This window comes from Pelobates fuscus, chromosome 6 (genome assembly GCF_036172605.1).
Source record: "Pelobates fuscus isolate aPelFus1 chromosome 6, aPelFus1.pri, whole genome shotgun sequence".
Taxonomy (NCBI): domain Eukaryota; kingdom Metazoa; phylum Chordata; class Amphibia; order Anura; family Pelobatidae; genus Pelobates; species Pelobates fuscus.
The window spans coordinates 286,806,360-286,832,109 of NC_086322.1; the positions used below are offsets into that span (position 1 = coordinate 286,806,360).

Consider the following 25,750-nt stretch of genomic DNA (forward strand, 5'->3'; position numbering starts at 1 on the left):
CTAATTTTACCCCAAAAAACTGGGAAAACTTATTGACTCGAGTATAAGACTAGGGTGGGAAATGCAGCAGCTACTGGTAAATTTCTAAATAAAATTAGATCCTAAAAAAATTATATTAATTGAATATGTATTTCCAGTGTGTGTATATAATGAATGCAGTGTGTGTGTATGAATGCAGTGTGTGTGTATGAGTGCAGCGTGTGTGTATGAGTGCAGCGTGTGTATGAATGCAGTGTGTGTGTATGAGTGCAGTGTGTGTGTGTATGAATGCAGTGTGTGTGTGTATGAATGCAGTGTGTGTGTGTATGAATGCAGTGTGTGTGTATATGAGTGCAGTGTGTGTGTATATGAGTGCAGTGTGTGTGTATATGAGTGCAGTGTGTGTGTATATGAGTGCAGCGTGTGTATGAGTGCAGCGTGTGTATGAGTGCAGCGTGTGTATGAGTGCAGCGTGTGTATGAGTGCAGCGTGTGCATGAGTGCAGCGTGTGCATGAGTGCAGCGTGTGCATGAGTGCAGCGTGTGCATGAGTGCAGCGTGTGCATGAGTGCAGCGTGTGCATGAATGCAGTGTGTGTGTATGAATGCAGTGTGTATGAATGCAGTGTGTGTGTATGAGTGCAGTGTGTGTATGAATGCAGTGTGTGTATATGAGTGCAGTGTGTATGAGTGCAGTGTGTGTGAGTGCAGTGTGTGTGAGTGCAGTGTGTGTGTGTGTGTATGAGTGCAGTGTGTATGAATGCAGTGTGTGTGTGTATGAGTGCAGTGTGTGTGTGTGTGCAGTGTGTGTGTGTGTATGTGTGTGTTGCAGAGCCTTGGGGGGGGCAATTTTATTATTTTTTTTACATTATTTTAATATTTTTTTTCATTATTTTTTTTTATTTACTTATTATTTTTTTTCATTATTTTCATATTTTTTTATTATTATTTATTATTTGTAATGTTATTTATTTATTTTTTTTATTATTATTTTATTATTAATTTATTTTTGTTTCGTCCCCCCTCCCTGCTTGCTAGCTGGCCAGGGAGGGGGGCTCCTTCCCTGGTGGTCCAGTGGGGTTGGTAGTTCAGTGGGGGGGGGGGGACAGGGCTGTGGGGGCTGCAGAGATGTTACTTACCTCTCCTGCAGCTCCTGTCAGCTCTCTCCTCCTCCGCGCCGTCCGGTCAGCTCCCTCTGTCAGCTCACACTGTAAGTCTCGCGAGAGCCGCGGGAGCTGACAGGAGCTGCAGGAGAGGTAAGTAACATATCTGCAGCCCCCACAGCCCCAGTCTGTATTATGGCAATGCAAATTGCCATAATACAGACTATTGACTCGAGTATAAGCCGAGTTGGGGTTTTTCAGCACAAAAAATGTGCTGAAAAACTCGGCTTATACTCGAGTATATACGGTATATGATGTCATCAAACTCCTCCCATATCCTCTTTCTTGCTGTGGTCGATGATATGTCTGTGTCAACCGTGTAAACTGTAACGATGAACTGCGGACTAAGTTGGAGTCCTGAAGTAGTCAACATGTGGAATCTTCAGCGTGCTTGAAGGAGCCGTATATACAAAGGAAGGTATTTTTCACACTAAGGGAATAGAGAAAAGACGTGAGAGTATAGGTTCTCATACTAGGTGAATGTATGGCATGTATGTTAAGAACAAATTGTAGTTACTCTTTGAATATAATATTGAATATTTCAAACACTAGATTAGAAGTGTTATGGCGTGAACCTATGGCAGATGGTGTATAAAGTGTGTGTAACCAGTAGACTGGAATGCATAGTAACTTACCTGGGCGGGTGTTAGAAAGTGAAAATAAAGAAGGGGGGGGGGGGAAATATTCGCCTCCTGTCGTTAATAAAATTTAGATTATTCAGTCACTAAAGCTAGAATAATCCCTAATTTTATGGCAAGACAGGAGGCTTCATATTTGCTGTTTTAACGCTCCTATATGATAGAAGATGCAGCATGTGTCATAGGTTTGAAATAAAATGTACGAAATGTGGACTCTCTGGACCAATCTGCAGATGACAAAATGTCTGAGAGGGAGCTCCCCGCGAGAAAGGCTGAGGATGCGGCTGCTCCTCTGACTGAATATGCGCCAAAATTTGAGTCAATGCCTGCTTGCGCTAGTATCCATCTGATCCACCGTGCGACGGTGGGTGCGGATACCGGTTTGTGTGGTTTTACATAAGACACGAGGAGGGGTCCCGTAGGGGGGCGTAGAGTAGTGGTGGCATCTAAATAATGCCTTACGCAGAGTGCCACGCAGAGTGACTGTCTATTAGGAAAGTAATGTAGAATACGGAGGAAGAATTAGTTTTGTTCGTCTGGTGATGTGAAACTTAACGCCTTCAGGCGAGAAGACTACTGCGTGGGGATCAAATGCTCGGATATCCGAGACCCTACGGAAGGATACCAGGCATAGGAGTAAGGCCAGTTTGGCCGAAACTTGACGTAGCGACAAATTTTCATTAGCGGTCCAGGATTCTAAAAGGGAAAAGACTTGAGTGATATCCCAGCAACAAGAGTATTTAGGAAGAGGGGGTCTGGCTAACCTGATCCCTCGTAAAAGTCTACAGACTGAAGGATGTTTCCCTATTGACGCATTGTCAATGGGATTATGGGCCGCAGAGATAGTGGATCTATAGACATTAATTGATCGATAGGATTTACCTTGATCAAATGGGGTAAACAGAAAATTTTGGATGATCGTCAGAGGTGCTGAAAAGGGATCGGTGTCCCTTTCCAAACACCAGCTGACCCATGTCTTCCATGCAGCGATGTAAGCTCGACTAGTGCCTGGGGCCCAGGAGTCCCATAGGAGAGCCTGAGTTGTCTCCGAAAGTCCTGAGACGTTTCAAGATCCCCTGAAACGGTCCAAGCTACAAGCTGGAGCCGGTCCTGAAGGGCGGGTGGGTGAAAGTGCCCTGTTGGGTTCCTGAGGATGTCGGGTGATCGAGGTAGAAGAATTGGATAGTTCACTGATAATTCTAACAGGGTTGGAAACCAAGTCTGGGTTCTCTTTAGTGGAGTGACAATGACTATCGTCACTATTAGGGCTTTGACCCGGTAGAGGGTGCGTTGGATCATGGAGATAGGTGGAAACACATAGGCTCCTGTCTCCGGCCAAGGATGTAGAAAGGCGTCGACTGCCCATAACTGGGGTCTGGGAGCCAGCTGATAAAGGCTTTCGTCTGGCGGTTCAGACGGGATGCAAACAAGTCCAGTGTAAGGGGCCCGCGAAGGCAATTAATTTGGTGGAACACGCGGGGGTCTAATTGCCAGTCGCTTACATCCCTCCAATGGCGAGAGAACCAATCCGCGACTAGGTTGTCCGTGCCCGGAAGATATTCCGCTCTGATAGATAAGTTCCGTTCTAGACAGAATTGGTAAAGATCTTTGGTCAGATCGGATAGTAGCTTGGATCGGGAGCCTCCTAACCGATTCACATAGCGCACTGCAGAGACGTTGTCCATGCGCAGTACTAGTGAACAGTTGAAACAGTCTTTCGCGAAACTGCAAATTGCGAAAGATCCTGTAATCAATTCAAAACAATTGATGTGCAGTGCTTGTTCGGATGGGGACCAAAGTCCCCCTGTGGACCCTTGGGCGCATGTGGCGCCCCATCCCAGGAGACTGGCATCGGATTCCAGAATGAAATCTGGTTGTGATCCGAAGATGGCTTTGCCATTCCAGGCTTCCATATTGTGAAGCCACCGGTAAAGTTCTATATGAACTTCGTCTGCCAGTTGGATGTACTGATCGTAGGAGGTGGACGGTGTAGGTAGTATGTCTTGAGCCGTTGCATGGCTCGGTAGTGTAAAGGTCCTGGGTAAATGGCTTGGATAGAGGCGGACAGTAGGCCTATAGTATGGGCCAGATCGCGTAAGCGAATCTGATGGGTTGATAACAATTTGCGAATGTCTTGTGCCATTATCAGGATGTCATCCAAATATATGATGGATCGAATCCCCTGTGATCGGAGTAGCGCCATCACTGGTTTCATCAGTTTCGTGAAACATCATGGTGCGGAGCATAGTCCGAACGGGAGGCATGTGAATTGCCAGATTTCCTCTTGCCAGAGGAATTGAAGGAAAGCTCGATGGTTGCGAGCAATAGGAACTGTGAGGTATGCGTCTTTGAGATCGAAGCTGGAGAACCAATCTCCCACGCAAAGGAGGTCCCTGAGTAGATGGATGCCCTCCATCTTGAAGTGGCGATACCTGACAAAGTGATTCAGGTTTTTTTAAGTTGATAATTGGGCGTAGGTCTCCAGTTTTTTGTGGCCAAAAAAATGTTGCTTAGAAAAGTATGCGGGAAAGGGGATTTCTCTATTGGCAGTTTTTTTACTAGCTTGCGCAGTTCGGTTTGTAGTGTCAGGTTGTCTGCTGCAGACATCTGTAGTGGTGTAGGTGAGGTGTCCTGGAAGGGGTGGAAAGGAAATCTATTTGAACCCTTGGACTGTGTGTAGGATCCATAGATCCTGAGAAAGTAACTCCCACTGTTGGAAAAACTGGTTAATCGACCTGCTATAGGTACATTGAAAGAAGGGAGATTTATTACCTGGAGCAGCTCTTCCGCGTAGGAAGGCAGATCCACGTCCCCGGATAGACCCTCTATTAGTGAATAGTTGCCTGTGGTAGGGTCGGGGTTGTCCCGATTGCCAATAGTTTTCAGAGGGGCGAGGCCTGTAGCCTGTGAAGGCGATTCTGCTGTTCGTTCGGCCTCTATAACGTCCAGCTCTCCCAGAAAAACGGTCTGACTGAGAACGAAAAATCCTGCGCAAGGAGGATTGGGCCTTATTTAGGGTGGTGAACACCGCTACATGTTTGGAAAGGTCTTTCATGAACGAGTCCCCAAACAGTAATCCATTGCCTCTGGTCCCAGTTCTTGGGAGCTCAGATCGGCTAATTTTGCATCCAGTTTGTACAGTGCCGCCTAGCGTCTCTCGGTGGGCCCACTCTCTAACTGGGTTTGGGTCAAATCTGGCGTGAGAGCTACCTGGTTTGGAATGGTCGGTCGAGGGCACTCGGCTCTGAGTTTTGCCCTAATTTCTTTGTCCAGTGGTTTGCATAACCACATTTTACAAAAGTTGGAAATGTGCTCTGGTGGAGCCCATTCTGCCGACCGTGGGTGTCTGATGACCCTGGGGTCAAATAAAGGGACACCCGAAGCATCCAGAAGGATGTCTGAATCGGGTCCTTTTGATTAGGTAGTATAGCATCTAGATTTTTATGTGTGAGAGGTTTCCTTGACAAATTCCGATGGGGTATCCCCTAGCGCATTCGCCGAGGGGGTCCTCATCAGAATATCCAAGGAAATAATAGTCAACCCCGTCTAACGTGTGGGATGTAGACCCTCTAAGGGGTTAAAGTTAGCTTGAACGGGGCGAGTGGCAATCAATTTTTGGGACTTGGCAGGAGCCTTGCCCTTGCCCGCAGACCTACTCTCCCCTTTCCAGGGGCGTTTGCGTGTAACCTCCTGATCCGAGGGTTGAGAGTCCTCGGAATCAGAGTGTTGACGTGCAGTAGGGGTGACTTCGGCCGAAGTCTTCTCATGAAAGGCTGCTAATGCCTTGGGGATGGAATCTGCAATGGTTGAAACCAACCAGGCTCTGAGTACCTGGGATATAGCGGGCTCATTATTGTCAGACATGGTATGTCTTAGAGCGGTTGCCAAACAGTTAAGTATATTAATTTGAAAGAATGGAGTTGAATGGGGTTCACCCAAAATTATTTCAGAGTATAGATGGGGGTCACCCAAAATATTTGTGTAGTTTAATACGAAGGCGGCACTCAATATTTAGTGGGGTTGTGCACTAAAATATACACAAGTGGGTTGTACAACTATGATAGTAAACAGTGGGGTTAACCACTTAATTATAACCATAGACAGTGGGGTTCACCACTGAGTAGTAATAAAGTGTTGTATCACTTAATTATAGTGTATTTGTATAAGGGGGTCACCCTTAACAGTAATATTGGTGTTAAAACACCTTAAGAATTGATATTAAAGTGTTGTATCACTTATAGTGTATTTGTATAAGGGGGTCACCCTTAACAGTAATTTTGGTGTTAAAACACCTTAAGAATTGATATTAAAGTGTTGTATCACTTAATTATAGTGTATTTGTATAAGGGGGTCACCCTTAACAGTAATATTGGTGTTAAAACACCTTAAGAATTTATATTAAAGACACTCAATATAATGAAGTGGCAAATAATAAAATGGTGGGGGTCACCCACAAAGCCTTCCTTTATTTAGTAACAACAATGTAGCCCCATGTAGCTAGAGCGCAGCTAAGCGGAAAAAGGCCTTGACAGGGGTTAGGAGGCGGGCTTAGGAGGAAGTAAGCAAGGGTTGGAATTATGGGTAAGTGGGATTGGCTATTTAAATGAGCAGCCATTTTAGATGAATCATTCTAACTTTCTACCTGGTTGAGTTTGTGTTCACCTCGGTGCGCGCGGACTTTGCTTGGTCGGATTTCTTTTGTCTCCTCTGCAGGAACAATGGACGATGTGGAGCGCTTGCTGGAGGGGATCAGGTCGGCTGCACGGCATCAAGGGGCGGACTGGTTACGGGCACAGCTTGGCCCTGCCCTGGCGGAGGCGGCGGATCGGGTCGGTGATGGCGGGAGACCGGTTCGGGCCCGGAGGCCCCCGAGGAGGTTAAGCCCGGGTGCGGGGCCCGGTGAAGTTGTACCCAGCGGCAGTGGTGTTCCGGTTACGGCTGGCAGCAGGCCCGGGAGCCGCGTGGTCGAGGCCTTGCCTCCCCGCGTGCGGACGGAGCCTCGGATGAGCGCTAGGCGGCGAAAGGATGCCGTAGACGGGGGCGCTGCTGCTTGCAGGTCGGAGGCGGCCGGGCGGCCCCCTGGTGCTTCGGGACCCACGGAGGGGAGGCCTAGGAGGGCTTCCCCCCCATCCGACAATGGAGACGATGATGAGTCTGGAACCGGGAGTCCGCATGGCAGGCCTGGCAGGCATCAGGCAAGTGCAGGGGGCTCCGGTCGGGGCCCTCTTGGCGGGAAGGTCGCTCGGGGAAGCTCTGCCACTAGGGGGGACAGGAGTAGGCCGGCTGAGGGTGCCCAGGCCGTAATTGTAAGGGGGGAGGGCCCTGGGGCCCCTAAGCGTAAATGTGGCTCTAAAGGAGTGAGTTCCAAGGGCGGTGGGGGTTCTCGGGAGGGGGCCAGGTCAAACAAAGGGTCCCCCGTAGGGGCGGTGGGTAGTTCAGGGCCATGGGGGTCGGGTAAGCAGGGGGGAGTAGGAAAGGGGGCGGGGGCGGGGGAGGGGGTTTCGGAGGTGGTTAGGCAGGGGCGTAGGGTAGGCCGGGTACCGGGACTCTCCGTAGTGGGGGGGCGGCGAGGGGGTCCGGGTTCTGGGAGTAGTAGCGGCAGTCCCTCGCCCGTTAGATCTCTGGGGTCCCGGGATGCTCGAGGGCGGTCGGATCGGCACTGCTCCCCCTCGGATAGCTCGGCAGGGGAAGGTGCGGCACCCCCTCGATATGGTCAACGGGGGCGGCCTGCTAGTAGAGACGGGAGGAGTCGTAGCCCCAGGGGTTCCCAGGTGCCACGTGGTGGTAGAGGTCAGCGGGAGGCTTCGGTGCAGAGCAGGCGCTCCCGGGGTCGGGACGGGAGGGGTATTGATGTTCGTTACCCCCTACCCAGGACTTCTTCTCCTTGTTCTAGATTTCGGAGCCGTTCTACCTCTTCACAGGCTGGGCACCGGGTAGGCTCCCCGGTTGGCGAGATGGCGGCGGAAGTTCCTCTTCCCGGACGTCAGGCGAGCTGCGCAGCAGCCCCCACCGCTCCGGTGTCGGGGGGCTTGGCCGGTGAGTCCAGTGGGTCACTACACTCTAGCGTGTTAGTTACCACACTTCAGGCACTACTCCACTCGTTGGGGGCGGGGGGTGACAATAGCGGCGTTGGTCAGGTGTGGGCTCCGGGTGCGGTGGCTACGGATTCTCGGAGCGGGGATTCCACGGGGCCTAGTGCGGGCGGGGAACTGGTGGTGCCGCAGGACGTAGGGGAGGTTGGGAGTGAAAGGGCTGAGTTGTCCGGGGGTATCCCCGACGCGGCTAGACAGCACGCGTATGTATCTTTTGCGGGCCCGCTGGGGGTTCATTTGAAGCAGGACGTGAAGGATAAGATATGGAAGGGCGAGTTCTGTGAGATCTTCTCTCTCCTCCCGTTAGAGGACTTTATTGACCTCAAGGAGGAGGATAAGAAGGATGAGAAAAAGGAGGAGGAGGAGAAGAGGAAGCGGTACCGCAAGATACCGAAGTCCTTTGGCAATTGGTTACGGGCCTTTTGCGTGCTGGCTAGCGTGCTCGGCGAGAAATCGCCGGGGTTATGCTCATCTTTGTTCTGCTATTTGGATGGCATTTGGGAAGCGTACCGGACTTACGGGGGGTTGGCCTGGTGGCGGTACGACGAGCAGTTTCGGCAGCGGCTGGCGGCTAACCCGGGTATGTGGTGGGACCAAATGGACCTGCCGCTCTGGATGAAGCTGATGATGGCGCAAAAGGCGCAGCCCTTTCAGAGCTCGGCCGGCGCCAGGGGGCAGTCCGCCTCGTCGGCCACCTTACAAAAGGTCTTATGCTGGCTCTATAACGAGGGCCAATGCAAATGGGGAGCCAACTGTCGTTTCAAGCACGAGTGCTCCGGCTGCGGAGGGGCTCATGGGCTCAACCGCTGCTTTAAGAAGGGTAAGTCCGGAGGCGCCGGTGCGGCTGTCGCAGCCGGGGGAGGGGGTGCATCCGCTTCCCCTGGGCTTAACCCCAGTGAAGCTAAGCGCGATGGAGCCGTGGCTAGGCCGCTACGGTAACAGGGCGGACGCCGCGGTGCTCCTAGCGGGTTTTGCGACGGGGTTTTTTATTCCGTTTCAGGAGCGGCGAGGGGGTCCGGGGAGGCTGCGCAACCTGAAGTCTGTGGCTGACTTCCCGGACGTGGTTAGGGAGAAGCTGGGCAAGGAAGTCGGGCTGGGCCGCATGGCGGGCCCGTTTGCCGTGCCTCCGCTGGAAGGCCTGCGGGTTTCCCCTCTTGGGGTGGTCCCCAAGAAGGAGCCGGGTAAATTTAGGCTCATTCACCATCTCTCTTACCCAAAAGGGGAGTCGGTGAATGACGGTATTAATAAGGAATTGTGCTCGGTGTCATATGCTTCTTTCGACCGGGCGGTCGATTTGGTCAGGCGGGCAGGGCGTGGGGCCCTGATGGCTAAGGTGGACATTGAGGCCGCTTTTCGGCTGCTGCCGGTCCACCGGGACTGTCATCACCTGCTGGGATGTTTCTTTGAAGGGGCCTACTTCGTGGACTTGTGCCTGCCCATGGGCTGTTCCATTTCGTGCTCTTATTTTGAGAAATTTAGCACTTTTCTCGAATGGGTGGTACGGGTGGAAGCGGGGAATCGTCTTATTGTGCATTATCTGGATGATTTTCTGTGTGTGGGACCAGCTGATTCCCCGGATTGCCTGCGCATGCTGCGGACAGTTGAGTGGGTGGCGGGCCACTTCGGGGTCCCGCTGGCGGCGGATAAGACTGAGGGCCTGACCACGTGTTTGAGTTTCCTGGGTCTGGAGATTGACTCTGGGCTGGGCGAATGCCGGCTGCCCCGGGATAAGCTGGAAAGGCTTCGAGGGGCGGTGGCTGCTGTTGCTGGGGCGCGCAAGGTGACTCTGGTGCAGCTCCAGTCTTTGATTGGGTTGCTCAATTTTGCGTGTCGGGTCATCCCGATGGGGAGGGTGTTCAGTCGCAGCTTGTCGGCCACTACCGCGGGGGTTAGGTCCCCGCACCATTTCATACGGGTGTCGGCGGCCATGCGGGCGGACTTGGGCATCTGGGATACCTTCTTGCGGGAGTTTAATGGGACGGTGTTGTTCCGGCAGGAGGGCCAGTCATCGGCCGAGCTGGAGCTTTTTACGGATGCATCAGGCAGTGTAGGCTTTGGGGCATATTCGGTGGCTGCTGGTGTGCGGAGAGGTGGCCGGAATCTTGGGGTTCGAGCCCTCTTATGCGCAACTTGGCTTTCCTGGAGTTGTTCCCGTTGGTCGTTGCAATGGCACTATGGGGTGACAGGCTGCGCGATCGGAAAGTGGTCTTTTTCTCGGATAACATGGCGGTGGTTCACGCGGTGAATCGTCAGTCGGCAGCCTCGAGGCCGGTGGTTCAGCTGCTTAGGCGACTGGTATTGCTGTGTATGTCCCAAAATTTTGTTTTTCGCGCGCGCCATGTTCCCGGCTATTTGAATGAGGTGGCTGATGCTCTGTCTCGTTTTCAGTGGTCCCGTTTCTGGCTGGCGGCGCCGGGGGCATCGAAGGAAGGGCAGGCTTGCCCGGACGAGATTTGGCAGCTGGGGGCATCCTGCTTGGAGGACTCGTGAAGGCTTCTCTGGCACCGGCCACTTGGGCCTCGTACAGTAAGGTTTGGGGCTTGTGGGAACGATCGCTGGACGGGTTGGCCATGGACAGCGGGGAGGCCCTGCGGGACGCTTTCCTGTGGTACACCTGTCAGTTGCTGGCAAAAGGGCCGTCCCCTGCCGTGGTGGATAGATCCATGGCGGCAATGGCGTTTTGGTTTCGGTGGCATGGGAAGGAGGACTTTACCAAGACCTTCGTCATCAGGCAAGCCCTGAAGGGTTATCGCAAAGGACGCAGGGCGCCAGATACCAGGCGCCCGGTTTCGGTTCAGCTACTGGGGGATCTGGTGGGTCTATTGCCTGAGGTTTGTTTTGATGGGTTTGAAGCCTCGCTGTTCAAAGTGGCGTTTGTTTTGGCGTTTTTTGGGGCGTTCCGAATTGGGGAATTGGTGAGTGCTAGTAAACTGGTGCAGGGGGGCCTGCAATTTTCGGGGGTTCGTGTCTTGGATAGGAAGGTAGTAGTGCACCTTGGCAGATCCAAAACGGACGTCCGCGGCGCGGGCCGGGACGTGACACTGGGGGCCCTGCCGGGCTCGGCTTTGTGCCCGTTGGCTGCTACGGTGGAATATCTGGCGCGGAGGCCGGCGGTAGGGGGATCCTTGTTGGTACATGCTGACGGATCGTCCCTTTCTCGATTCCAGTTCACAAAGGTTTTCCGGTTGGGCTTGGGCAAGTTGGGGCTTCAAGCTGCACGATTTGGAACGCACTCGTTCCGTATTGGGGCGGCCACGGAGGCGGCACGGTTGGGCTTGGGGGACGAGGTGGTGAAGCGGATCGGGAGATGGGAATCGGTAAGATTCCGTTCCTATGTCCGGTTGGGTCTATTGGAATAATGGAATGGGACTGTTGTACTACACACAAAAAAAAAAAAAAAAAGAGAGGTTTTGTGTTATGATATGGTGGGTAACTGGCTATGTTGGTGTGGTTCACTGTGTTGGTTGGGGCTGGGGTGGGGGTCTCTGTTGGACTTCCCTCATCATTTGTTTTCTCCCCCCAGGGCGTGTGGCATGGATCGTGGGCCATTCGTTTGTCTTCTGGGCCGAGAGGAGGGCCGCAGCTCGAGCGCAAGGCCAGCAGCTGGGTTTTCCGAGAGGCCAGCTGGCAGTTCGTTGGTTTGGGTATCGGGGATTTTGCTGGGGGGATGTTTGTGGTAAACTGTTTGGGATGCTGGCAGCGGGGTGCACGCCAGACTTACTGGTCCTACATGTTGGGGGTAACGACCTGGGCCTTACGCCGCAACGCCGGCTGGTGAAGTGGATGAAGCAGGACATCAATAAGTTGAGGGGCCTGCTTCCGGGGGTCATGTTGGTCTGGTCGGAGATTGTCCCGCGGCGCCGGTGGCGGCACGCTCGGGATCCGGTGGCTATGGAGAGGTGCAGGAAGAAGGTGAATAGCTTGATGGCAAGCTTTGTACGGAAGGTAGGGGGTGTAGTGGTACGGCACCTGGAGCTGGAGGAAGGGTTGCCAGGATACTACCGCTCGGATGGTGTTCACCTCTCGGATGTGGGTTTGGACCTGCTCAACTTGGGTTGGCAGGATGGTATACGGATGGCTCTGTTTCTTCGGGGTGGCGGAGCTCAGACAGCTTAAGGGGTCAAGGTCTGAGCTTGTGGCGGGACGGGGAGCTGAAGGAGAGGAAATAGGCTCCCCTGGATGAACGTGAGGTGGAATAAACAGATTGTGGTCATCGGTGGTTGAGAGGTTTCGAGTCCTGGAGGTGGCTCAGAACCTGGTGGGGCAGGGGTATCCGGGTATACCCCTGCCGTGGTTAATGGATGGTTGGCACTTTGGTATAAAGTTGGTGTATGTTATAATTATGTATATGTGTTATTATATGGGGGTCATTGCCTTTTGTATGGTAGCCGAAGGAACAGGATGCGAGGGGGCGGAGTCTGGGGGGCAATGACCCATGTTTACCTGTTAATTTATTATCGTTATTATTATTATTATTATTAATATTATTATAATTATTGGTTAATAAAGCTGTGGACAAATTTCCCCATACTACTTAGTGTCTGTGTGTTATTGGGTTAGGTTATGGGGGTGGTTTGTCCTGGATTCCGACTGCCCAAATGGCGACTATAAACCTGTCATGTAGCCCCATGTAGCTAGAGCGCAGCTAAGCGGAAAAAGGCCTTGACAGGGGTTAGGAGGCGGGCTTAGGAGGAAGTAAGCAAGGGTTGGAATTATGGGTAAGTGGGATTGGCTATTTAAATGAGCAGCCATTTTAGATGAATCATTCTAACTTTCTACCTGGTTGAGTTTGTCCCACCCACCCTCCCTTTGTTTGTCTGTGTTTATTTAACCCGTTTCTTTCACAGCGGCGGGACGGGGAGCTGAAGGAGAGGAAATAGGCTCCCCTGGATGAACGTGAGGTGGAATAAACAGATTGTGGTCATCGGTGGTTGAGAGGTTTCGAGTCCTGGAGGTGGCTCAGAACCTGGTGGGGCAGGGGTATCCGGGTATACCCCTGCCGTGGTTAATGGATGGTTGGCACTTTGGTATAAAGTTGGTGTATGTTATAATTATGTATATGTGTTATTATATGGGGGTCATTGCCTTTTGTATGGTAGCCGAAGGAACAGGATGCGAGGGGGCGGAGTCTGGGGGGCAATGACCCATGTTTACCTGTTAATTTATTATCGTTATTATTATTATTATTATTATTATTATTAATATTATTATAATTATTGGTTAATAAAGCTGTGGACAAATTTCCCCATACTACTTAGTGTCTGTGTGTTATTGGGTTAGGTTATGGGGGTGGTTTGTCCTGGATTCCGACTGCCCAAATGGCGACTATAAACCTGTCATGATAATACAGCAGGTGTTGGAAAAAATCCTGAGAAGGAAATAAAAGGGGGGAAAAAATCACTAAAATAAATTAAGGTATTAGCACTTTAAGGTGCTATAACAGAAGAGGAAATTAGTACTTACCAGATCCGAAGGCTCTGGTGACTGGAACGCGAATAAAATGGCCGCCGCCAGCAAAAGGGCGGGAAACAATGCACTTGCTAAGTGCTGATGCGAACGGGCGGGGTAACGCGAGGGCGCGAAACTGAGAATTGTAAAAGCAGTAATGAGTCGCAGGAGGAAAAACCTCCTGTGATTTAAAGGGGAAACCTAAATAAAGTTTAATAGGAAATTAACAAAGTAGTCCAAGATTGAATAGAATGAAATTAAAAATAAATAGAGCATAAATGTTTCCACAGAAAGTGTTGTTAAAGTGATAAGTGAATAAAGTGTTAAAGGTATATGACCATTGTAATACATTTTTTAATTGAAATATTGTATTAAAGGTTAAATGATACAGCAATATAATTGGAGTAGACTCACCTGGGAGGCAAGCAGCAAAGAAAGAGGATATGGGAGGAGTTTGATGACATCATATAATACTGTTATACTATCTGATTGGTTGAACTTTTTACATTACTGTTAACTGTTCCTTTGCTGCTGGGAGGTTCAGTAAAGAAAGATAAAGCAAATATAAAGCCTCCTGTCTTGCCATAAAATTCAGTGTATTAAGCATCTGTAGTCTCAATAGAAAAAAAATTACAAAAATGTCCTATTTTATACATCAATCAAGCTCTACAGATTAAACGTATAAATCCTCCTGTGTCCACTAATCACAGACCTAAACCTTCTTGTTAACCATATATCCTGAATATTACCTGTGCAAAGCTTAATATCATTAAAGTGGTATTTATTAGCCTTTGTCAAAGAATTATTCCTTTTAAAATTATCTTCAAGTGAATCTGATATCTCATACATTTCTAGATTAGTACATGTGTGCAAATGCCTTTTTTTGTGTCTTCCAATTGTTAATCTTACATTACATTTTTTTATTCTAGTACCTTGCTCTGCTTATAACCATATATGATAAAACTAGGTCACCTTCTATCCTAGTAACCCAAACAGTGTCTAATCCATGCTCTCCATGTTATGCATCAATCATCCTCTAAAGTTTAATCCTGTTATGTCTAATTCATGCCCCTGCAGTCTAACTGCTCAATTCTCTGCCATTTAGGAGTTAAACATAGCCTGGTTTATGCAGCCCTAGTCACATCTCATATACATGTGACTTACACAGCCCTTCTACACATTTCCTGTAAAGAGAGGTCTAATGTTTAAACTTCCTTTATTGCACATTCTTTTTTTTTAAATTCTTTATTTTTGCGTGCCAGGGTTAACAAAAAAGTATACATCGCCACAACAGCGGTGATAAACAATATAAAGACAGATGATATAACGTTTTGTCATGGTTAGCGAGGAACTTGCACATTTTTATAATTTGATACGGAACACTTATAAAAGGTATAGCACCCATGTGTGTCGCCCTGTTGGAACAGACATTTTAACAGTAGCCGGGTGGGAGCTTCATAGCGTCAACAATAGCAAAGAGAACCGGCATTCGCAGTAAAGCGAGCGACACATGTTGGGTGTGTTTAAATAAAATATGGTCTGCTACCCAGGGGTGGCTAAAAAAAAAGGTGAGCGTCGGGAAACAGACCATGTAGTGTTATCCCCCATAGAGGGTCAGTGACACCATAGGGTGTTTGCGAGTTGCTTAAGTTTTCTTGGGGGGGGGGGGGGGGGAGGGTATTTAAAGTACCTGTGGGGCATTTCTGGCGGTGACCAGGGCTCTAATTGATTATCTGGGTGGGATTTTAAGCAGGGTACCTGCCGGTGTACAGTACAGTATGGCCGGGGTCGCCGGTAGTGTGTGGTCATATGACTCAGCGAGGGTTAGCTCTGATTAGCCTATTCGGGGAGTGAGCATAGAGATAAAATATCTCAGTAGCTGGGCAAAAACAATAAAGCACGTCAGTACGTGATGGTCAATGAAAAAAGCAAACAAACAACAATTTAAAATAAACATTGGACTGTAAGAAATAACAGCGGTGGTATAGTTGGGTATGTCCCGTATTAAAGAGAGAGGCCTACTCAGCCAGGTTATCTCCCTGTCGGCATTCTCAGCCTTGGAGTCAGGTTAAGTCTCTGGACGACAATGAGGCTCGGGCCGTGCGGGGTGTAAATTCCGGGATTGTGGCTGGGTTTAGGTGAGCTAGTCCTGAACCAGAGGTTGTGCTTGGGGTTAGGATTCCCAGCTTACCCAGTTGTTCTTCCAGCTCCTTCGAGGTGCCCGCACGGAACGTTTCTCCTTTTGCTTGGAATCGGACTATTCTTGGGTGTCCCCACCGATAGGAGATGTTGTTTGCTCGCAGAAGCTGCAGAAGTGGACGCAGGGAGCGGCGCCATGCTAACGTGTTTCTGGTGATGTCTGGAAAGATTTGCAGCGTTGCTCCTTCAAATTCCAATGAAGACTTCTCTCTCACCGCCGTGAGGAGTAGGGCCTTATCTTGCAGAGATTGGAACCGCACGATGAGGTCTGGCGTTGCAGTTGTCGGTGCGCTCGTGGGCTTCTGCAGGCGAAACACGCCATCGAGCTTAATTGCCTTCGCTTGTTTGTGAGGGATGAGTGCAGCAAAGAATCGCCGTAGGAAATGTGGCAGGTCAGAAGTCTCCAGCATCTCCGGCACACCTCTGATCTTGAGGTTGTACCTTCGTCTCACATCCTCCATAGCGTCAAGCTTATTCATGGCGGTACCTTGTGCCTGCTCCAGTTCTTCAATCTTCTTCTCAGCCCTGGTTAATCTCGAGTCATGGGCACTGCGCGCCACCTCAAGCTGGGCGATCTTCGTTGTAGCGCCTTCCATGGCTTTTTGGAAGTGGGCCATGTCTCCCGCTATGTTGGCGCGGAGCTCCGCAAGCATTGTTTTCAGCTGAGCGGCGGTGACTGGGTCTCTATTTTCCGGGTTGCTTGTTCTGGGACCCGTGCGAAGTCTGAGGGCAGCTCCCTCCTCCGGCTCGGCATAAAAGTCATCAGATGAGTACGAGGAACCTTCCTCGAGGGACGCCATCTTGTCCCATGCGGCCTTCTGTGTGTTGCGGAGCATCTCGCCTATGTCTCGGCTCGGTATGCCTGCGTCCGCTTTAGGCTTTTTATTTTTTCGACCCATAATGGTGTGGGTGCTTAGGGCAGAGTGGGTAGCCCGCTTGTTTGCCAGGTAGCCTTAGAAAAATAGCCTTTTAGGGCAAGTTATAGCAGAGCTCGGAAAAGTGTGGCCGCTCTGGTTCGCTGCTAGGCTCCGCCCGCACATTCTTTTTAAGTTAGAATTTCTTATCTCCTGCTCTATTAGTAACCAGCAGGGGCCTCCTGAATTCAATGACATTTTCAATAATTGAACAGTGGATAAGAACTTATAAAGTCAACACTCTGTGCTGTAAGATCTGACTGAAAATAAAACCACAATTTGTTTCATGAAGGGTGCGTGAGTCTCACCCAGAGGAGGTGTGTCTATGGCTGCATAAACCGAAACAAAAGTGATTTAACTCCTAAATGGTGGAGAACTGAGCAGTAAGATTGCAGGGGCACGATCTAGACACCAAAATTGCTTCATTACGCTAAAGTTGTCTTCGTGCTTAGAATGCCCCTTTAAACAGAGCATAGTGACAAACAATTTCGCACATGGTCATTCTCTCCCACCATAGACCGTTTGATATTTCTGGCACATACCTTGAGAGGAGCGCCTTGAAAGAGGGGCTTACGATCACATCGTTCTTGGGCCGTGCTGGCACTGCGAGACGAATAGTATTTAATCACTGCGTAGTAACCAGGTTCACTAACCCCGGCATTTGGCAGAAGTTTAAGGGAATACAGAGGACCAAATTGGGAAAACACGTTTAGAAGAGAACACTGAAAAATGAAAAACATTATTTACAATTTGATTAAGGCAGTCATTCATCTAATCAGCAACACACTCACAGACGCATACATAGCTAGTCATTCAAGCACATATGCATACACTAACGCACAGCCACACAGGTTTTACAGGAAAGCAATACCCACATGTTCGTCTCTCCTCCAGCATGTAGACAAGTAACAAACAATGCAAGCAAGATAAATTACCAAGTGAACCAATGCTGGTCCCCAAATGTCTTTTTTTTTTTTATAAATCTACATTTTGTGTAGCTTTATAGCGACTGGTTAAGGGAAGTGTTTGTTTAAGTTTTGTAAATAGAAAATATTAAGGATCAAATTACTGGGTATATCGTGTTTGTTAATTGGGAATTCAAATTGCTCGATGAAATCGCTCATTTGCAAACAGCGAGCAACCAAGGCCGTTTAACACGGTGTAATGTGGCTGTTTATTTTATTGATACTTTGCCCTGGGAAAATTTATAAGCCTGATGTTTACTACCACGGGAAATTAATAGTTGTACTCACATAGCTCTTGTGAATACATATATATATTTAAGAAATCCCCTAATTATTAAGACTGTTCGTTCAGTCCTGGCTCTTACTTTAGGACAGTTTTGGAGCCCATGAATTACAATAATAATGGCACACAGATGGGTACAAAAAGATACAGGCAGTAAGGCAGATGAAAATATGTGAACATACCCACTTTGCAAATATATTTTAAGAAAAAACTCCAGGCACCATAACAACTTTGTTGAAAAATAACAACTTTGTTAGAATTAAGTTGCTATGGTGATAGGAGGCACCTTGTAGAAGCCTAGCTTTAAAGGTTAAACTGTTAACGAACGGTTTAAACTCAAAACTCAATAACCAGCGTCCAACGTCAATCGCACTGTCCTTCCATTGCTCAGATTATTGAAAGAAGACGCCTCGGACAGGGGTGCCGCTGATTGGCTAAGAGTGTCGGCTGAGGTTCTAAGCAAATCAGTAGCTTTTGATTCACAAACCGGCTTCAGAAACGTAACTATATTTCTTGCGCGGTTTTGTGAATTTGATGAGCTGGAAAAATAGCCAAGTGGAAGTGTTACCGTAACTTGAATCTAACATTAGCAATATCTTTTTTAGTTTCCATCAATTCTTGTTTAGAAACAAACCATAAAAACAAAACACCCATGCTGTTGGTAAAAGTAAGAATCAAATCATGATCCTAAATAGACCTTAGTGTTGTACAAAAAGACAGACAAAATTTAACTTTAATTTTAGGGGTGTGACCAGGGGCGGGTAGTTCTGAGAAATTTTAGGTGACTTACTAATAATATATGCAACTTAAAATGTAATTTTGGACAAGAACAATGTTTATTTACACAGACTGCCTTCTAAATACATTTATTGTAGTTTAAAGACACTTTACTGGGAGTATTATTGCTGTAGAGCTCAGATATAAAAATCGGAGACTCCAAGAATACTAAGCCCCTACAAAAGAGGGACATTAAGATATATATGAAGGGCAGAGTGATTTTAGAAATCAAAATATGGACTGTACCTCCTAAATAGGGACACTTGGGCAACATGAATTGGGAGTTTAGCTAATAACCCTGTGAAGTGAACGACACTTACCGTAATTATTTACTAAACTCCAAGTTATGCCATAAATACAATACAGCGGTTAAAACCGCCAAGGTGGAAACAGTGTTTGGAGATTTTTATAGAACAACTGTAAATTTGCCTAAAATATATCTCTTTTTTTTTTTTTTTTTTTTAATTTGCTATAGTTTATAGCCTAGTCTTGTCCTTGTGTGTTCAATATCACATTGTTAAGCTGTAGGTATAGTTCACAGTTTGGTAGTGGATAATGCTGCCTTTGTGTTTTCAAAGATTTTATTATAAAAACAATAATAATTATATTACATTGCTTAACTGTAGTAGTGCATTAATCAGGTTTATTTTCTAAAATGTAAACAAATGTGATGCCACACATTACATAACAGCTGCAGTGAGAGACATCATTAGCATACTGTGCCACACACATGCCATGTTAAACATTCCTATCTCCATAGCCAGAACCAGCTACTGCTCCAGTCACGTGATGCAGTATGGGCAAGGGCGCCCACACTAAACATGGCGCCGGTAGACTCATTCCCTGCGCGTTACTCACGTATATGTCACCCTCCGCCAGCTGTGCCCCTATATTCCACACAAAGACCGTTTTGCTGCTTTCGGTGGGAACCGTAAACCCCACCACCTCCGGCTCCATCCCCGCAGCCCGCCAAAAAAAAACGTGCGAATCACCGGTGTTCCCGGCAGGTCACGTGAGCGGGCAGCCATCTTGGAGGGGACAGAACCAGGAAGTAACTAGTCGGCCATATTGGTTTTGGGTACTTGCCCTAAAATAATATTTAAAAACAGTCATTATTGACTATAGCATAGAGCAGCATGCATAAAGCAGCTTAGTCACCTGCTGTTTATATAAACACACATATTTATCTACACACACCAATTGAAAGGAAAAAATATATACAGCAAAAATACAGATATCCATTAAATAATTCCATTAACCCCTTAAGGACACATGACGTGTGACATGTCATGATTCCCTATTGTTTCAGAAGTTTGGACCTTAAGGGGATAAATTAATTCAGCATATGAACACACTGATATGTACATTGCTTGTATGGGAGAGCCAGAATGGAACAACTTTGCAGTTACTTTTTCATGAATGAAGCTACTCAGGGCTAAAACTGTATGGGGGTCACAGTATAGGCTTACTGCTGAAAAGCTACAGAAAGCAGATATAACAGAGACATTTATGGTGCGAGAATATTATTTAGTTATTGTCCGCATGCGTAGCAGGTTTCACGTGTGTGCACAATGTACTATGTTCTAATATTTGGAGCTGGTAATAAAGGTTTGCCAAAATAAGGATATGCAGTCAAATGGCAAAAATAGCCAAGTTGTGACTATGGATGAGTTGAAGAATATTTGGCTGATAACCCTCCCTTTTTGCAAATTTTCCTTCTTTATATTTTGCGAACCGTTTGTGTAGTTATGCTGTCAATCACAGAACATATATTGCAATGTATAGCTTAGAAATCGATGTAATACCGCAGAGATAACAGTATAGCGGAAAAATAAAAAAAATAACTAGTAAAATTAACTTGTTTTAAATCCCCATCATTAACCCCTTAAGGACCAAACTTCTGGAATAAAAGGAAATCATGACATGTCACACGTCATGTGTCCTTAAGGGGTTAAATCACCATCCCTCTGACTCATTGGGTGGGTCCCATTTTAAATCCCTATAATTAAACCAGCCTGTCAACTTTTATAAACAATATCTACCTTGTGTGGAGGTAAAAGCACAGGATTCTATACAGAATACTCTGGATGTAAACAATTGCTAGGAATATGTGACTGAAGATCACTGCACTTGTTTCTCTGCAATTCTAAGATGCCCAATTCTCGTTATGAATGTAACTGTACTGTGCGTAGTGCGCACTTAATTCAACCTGCAAATATAGTGAGGGAAGAGTCGTCACCCCCATGGGTTTTAACTGCACAGTAATTTCTATAGCACCAACATATTCTATAGCGCTGTACAAGTAAGGAATATAGACAAACAGTATACTTATACTGATGTCCTAAACCTCCAAAGAGCTGGTTATTGAGATTGGTTGCCCGTCCCTTTTTAACAGCATTGCATGACTATCCACAGCACGTTTTATTTCTTCGGATATTCGTCACACAAGAACCCACTTACGCAGCGGTAAATCTGATATGTACTACATTATTTAAGACTGGTATGGCTTACTGAGAGAATCTTGTAAGTACTTGGAAATGACACCGAAACAGAACCCTCTGCTGTTAAGCTTACCCGTTGCACCAAATGTAAGAGCGAAAATTTTACTAGCCACGGGCCAACGGAACATATTTTATACCAATACTCTTCAGTGAAATGTATTTTTTTTTTTTTTTTTTTTAGACAAAAGATCACAGAGGCATACAGAAACATAGAAACATAGAATGTGACGGCAGATAAGAACCATTCGGCCCATCTAGTCTGCCCAGTTTTCTAAATACTTTCATTAGTCCCTGGCCTTATCTTATAGTTAGGATAGCCTTATGCCTATCCCACGCATGCTTAAACTCCTTTACTGTGTTAACCTCTACCACTTCAGCTGGAAGGCTATTCCATGCATCCACTACCCTCTCAGTAAAGTAAAACTTCCTGATATTATTTTTAAACCTTTGTCCCTCTAATTTAAGACTATGTCCTCTTGTTGTGGTAGTATTCTAAAAAGCTTGTCCAGTTCACAGATGGTACACCTCAGCACTCCCAGCTGTTAATTTCGGAAGAAAAAGCATACAGCGTCATGAGAATTGTAGGTAGAACAGCGTCATTTACCATTATTTTTTCTAAATATGCTAAAAACAGTGAAACATTGCTTAGTGTATGCTCGATGAGGTCCATTTAAACTGGCTATCAGCCGACAGTGTTTGGTGTCATTATAGAGAGTCACATTGTTTAAAATATCAGTATTTTATATATTTGACCTTTTTTTTTTTTTTTTTAGATTTTATCGTTAATTGTAGTCATTGTAGTATAACATAATTATTATCCTCCTTCTGTCCACTTCTTTTTTTTGTTTTTTTTCTGCAATAGTGCAACAGTACACAATGTAACCCTGTAGTGGTAATTATTGCAGTTTATTAAAAACTGCAATAATTATCTGCCAGGGTTAACTCCACCTCTAGCGACTTTTGGTCACCCAAAACCCCATAGGATAGATTTATACAATGCTTTCCTATGGGGGAGGTCCTAAAGCAAACGCAGCGATCGCCACGCATGCACATTAAGAACTCCGGACTGACATCAGCGATGAAGGAGCAGAGGCGGAGTATCCCTTGGCGCTGGAATCAGGTAAGTGACAGGTTTTTTTTAACCTCTTCTGCACAACGGGGAGTGGGAGGAGGGCTGCACTATAGGCAGATTAAGTGCTTGGAATACAACTTTGTTTTCCTGGCACTATAGTTTCCCTTTCATTGTTAGTACAAAGCTAGTGGCAGCACAGTTTGCCATTGGTTGTATGACTAAGTGCTACAATCCCAAAACCATGTGCAGAACTTTATATGTAATGTTTACCATTCCTATAGAAAGTTATGACTGATCCAAGATTGTCTTTGGGCTTTCCAACCATTCTGGCGAAAGATAACCTTTTAAAATATACAGACACACACACACAAAAAAAAAAAAAAAAAAAGGAGGGGGATCCAGTTCAGCATCAGATTTAAATACCTACAACCAGATTTTAACCAGAGATATCTAGGGATTTCCAGTTATGCTGGTTGTCTCCTAGCAATTCAAGTCACAATCTTATTGTAAGTGCTAAGATAACTGCTGTCCAAGGTCGAACATTGTTTGTGTCAGTTGGAACCATGTGTCATTTTTACATAAAATATACAAGAACCCGCTGAACAGGTTTTAAATTCAACCGCATAAGATACAAGCAGTGTAACTCTTCCACCACCAGTACGATTTCCAGCAGTAGACCACTGTCTCCCTTGATGTGCTCAACCTTTCAAAGTGATAACAATGGCTCTCCCGATTAGCTTTCTTCTGCAGGTGGTAAGGCCTCACCATTAGTTTACAGTGGTGAGTGTGTGTGTGTAGGTTAACTACCAGGTAACCTAACCAAACCATAAATAGTCTCATCCCAAATCCCCCTGTATTTCTTTATATTTTGTGCTCTGCGTACCTCAAGCTCCTCCACAGACCCATTGTAGATTTCTGAGAGTGATAGTTCAGCTATCATACTTTTACGTTAGAGAGCTCAGCACTGGACAGCAACTCTTAGAAACACCTGCTACGCAGATGTCATAGCGGTTATAATGGTGTAGAAAAATACTGCAAATTGGAGTGGATGGATAGAAACGGTGTGCTTATGGAGCATTTAACAAAACCACAACATATAAAGGGATACTATGGGAACAGTGTGTTAAATTTAGAAAAAAAATTATCTACGGCTGTTAATAGCCTGGTAGAGCCTGCAAAGGCCTTGTGTGTGATTTATGTTCAATTAACAGAGCAAGAGATAAACACTTCTAAAATAAGACCTGAAACTAGTGTTTTATTTTTTTTTTTAAATTCTTTATTTATTACAAGGTGTCAATATCACAAGCAACAATAACAATATTTAACATAAACCCATGTGAGTACATCCAGGCATGTATATAGATATATAATTTGCGTAAAAGTACAGTAACAAGATATACACGGCAGGGTACATAGGAGTTGACGCTTGCACAACCGCCACGAATGACCACACTGGTTCAAGGTGCTCCACCTATATTTTTGAGAAATATAAAATAGAGAAAAAAGAAAGAAGGAGATAGATTCGACTGGTCCCATCGTATGATTCGTGTTAACCGGAACAACATGGTCACGGCTCATGTTGAGCCACGTTTTACGCAGGTATAACTCCCTATTCTGCCCCTTAGCCGAAGGTAGTCTAGGTGGAGATTTCGTCTAACCATGTTAATTCCCAAGCATTGGGAGCTCCCTGAAAACAGGGTGAATAATGTAGCGACAGATATTAAGGGATAGAGGAACCAGTCAAAGTCCAAGAGGGAAAAAGAATGATAGAGATAGGAAGTAACCTGAGAGACAATAAAATAGGGGAACAATCTAAGGATGAGTCTAGGTGGGGGGGGGGGGGGGGAAGTGGTATTGGGAGGAAATGGGGGAGGGGGGAGAGGGGACGTTAGGACCCTTCAAGTCAGTTAAATATCAGTACCCAAGATCCTTGTGATGCATCCTATTTTGACGATAAGAAGGTGCGTGACTTCCATGGAACCATGTACAGCTTGCATATCTCCCGGTGGGAACCTGAAAGTCCCGCCGCTGGAGATAAGCATGGAGTGGGGTAACAGGTGCGGACATTCTAGGAGAGGTGGGGGAATGGGGGGATGAGCCCTCCCCCCCACCCCTAATCGCCCACTCCACTATCTATCCATGGCGCCCAGACCCTTTCAAACTTTGAGAGCGTGCCTCTAACCTTAGCCGTCAATTTGTCCATAAGAAACGTATCCTTAACCTTTTGCAGGACAATATTAATTGGGGGAGTAACACTTTGTAGCCACATTTGCGCCAGGGCTCTTCTAGCAGCCAGATTTACTTTATGGATCAATAACTGTTCCGTCCTGGACCAGCCTTCCAGAGGTCTGGCCAGAAGGAAAACCCATGGGTCTAGTTTGATCTCTCTACCAAAGACATCTTTCAGTAACCCCGCTATTTGTTTCCAGAATTGCTGAACTGTCGGGCATTCCCACCACATATGTATATAACTTCCCTTATGGCCGCAACCTCTCCAGCATAAGTCCATGGACATTTTATGCATTTGACTGGGGTGGTGTACCACCTGAACATGGTCTTATAAGCTTGTTCCTGCATGGAGACACATATAGACGAGGTCGCAGCGGCTTCCCAGATGTCTTGCCAGTCTACTCCCTCCAGTTCCTCTCCTAGGTCAGCTTCCCATTGGGAAGTATAGGTGAGTGCCCCCCACTCCAATGTGGACGTACTAAGGTGTGCGTACATGGTAGCGATAAGGCCTTTCGGGAACTGCTCCCGAAGGCACATGTTTTCAAAGAACGTGGGCTTTGTCAACGCAGCGGTCCGAACTGCCGGTGTCTGGGCATAATCTCGGAGTTGTAGGTACCTGAAGAAGTCAGACGGGCGCAATGTGGCCTTAGCCTTCAGTTCCTCAAATTGAAGAATCGAACCGTCTTCGTACAAATGACAAAGACGTTGAATTCCAGCGTTCTCAATACCCCTGAAATCTCTGGCTTCCAATCCCGGGCTAAAGGCTGTATTCCTTAGATATGGGGCCAATGGAGAGGGTTGGGTGGTTAAACCGTACTTAAGTGACGCGGCATCCCAGAGTTTCATAGAGTTCGCTATGGCTGGGAAGACTCCAAATCCACCTGTTATGGTACTTTTTAGCAGTAAACCAAAATGTTTAAATGTCTATCTGTTCCTGTCCAAATCAATAAAATAAATTGCGTATATACGCTGAAGTAATTAAGTCTGACACACAAGGTTCAGGTTAAAATAACTTCGAGAAAATTTATTGGCAAGTGATTAAAAAGTGGACGCGCAGGTCCTTTTAAGAGACATTTTACGTCATCATTGATTATTAGAATATCAGTAAGTAAACATCATTAATTGGATTAATTGTCAAGTGTCGGGATTAGTGTCCACCTATCAATATTATTAATTGGCTCAAAAGACTAAGTGGTTAATCCCGTGTCCACCCACCAAGAGGTGGGATTGTTCTGGACACGGGTGGGGGACAAGGGGTCTTGAGCGTCATTTTACACGGTCGGTGATCTCAGGCCTCGTGGCCAGGTGCAAGGTCTCTTATGAATAGAACATTTCATTACTACTGTGTTCGCATGGCCTTCAAATTATACTATGTTGCAAATCTAAGGGAAAGTCAGCAATTCCTGTGTTAATCATGTCTTTACAGAAAATACAGTCTTTGTTCTATTGTATTAGATGTGCTGGGAAATTCTGTCATGTAAGGTGATTTTAA

General features: G+C 46.8%; 1 protein-coding gene across 1 annotated transcript in view; it reads right to left on the reverse strand.

Annotated features, from left to right (window-relative positions):
- RDM1 (RAD52 motif containing 1) overlaps nucleotides 1-19,422 on the reverse strand; it is a 33,120-nt gene extending 13,698 nt beyond the window's left edge. Inside the window, exons 1-2 of the mRNA XM_063425592.1 lie at nucleotides 19,315-19,422; nucleotides 16,974-17,153 (exon numbers count right to left, since the gene is read on the reverse strand). Of these exons, the coding sequence (XP_063281662.1) occupies nucleotides 16,974-17,153; nucleotides 19,315-19,413 (279 nt within the window). The 5' untranslated portion in view covers nucleotides 19,414-19,422. The remainder of the gene's footprint in view (nucleotides 1-16,973; nucleotides 17,154-19,314) is intronic.
- Between the last annotated feature and the right edge of the window lie 6,328 nt (nucleotides 19,423-25,750).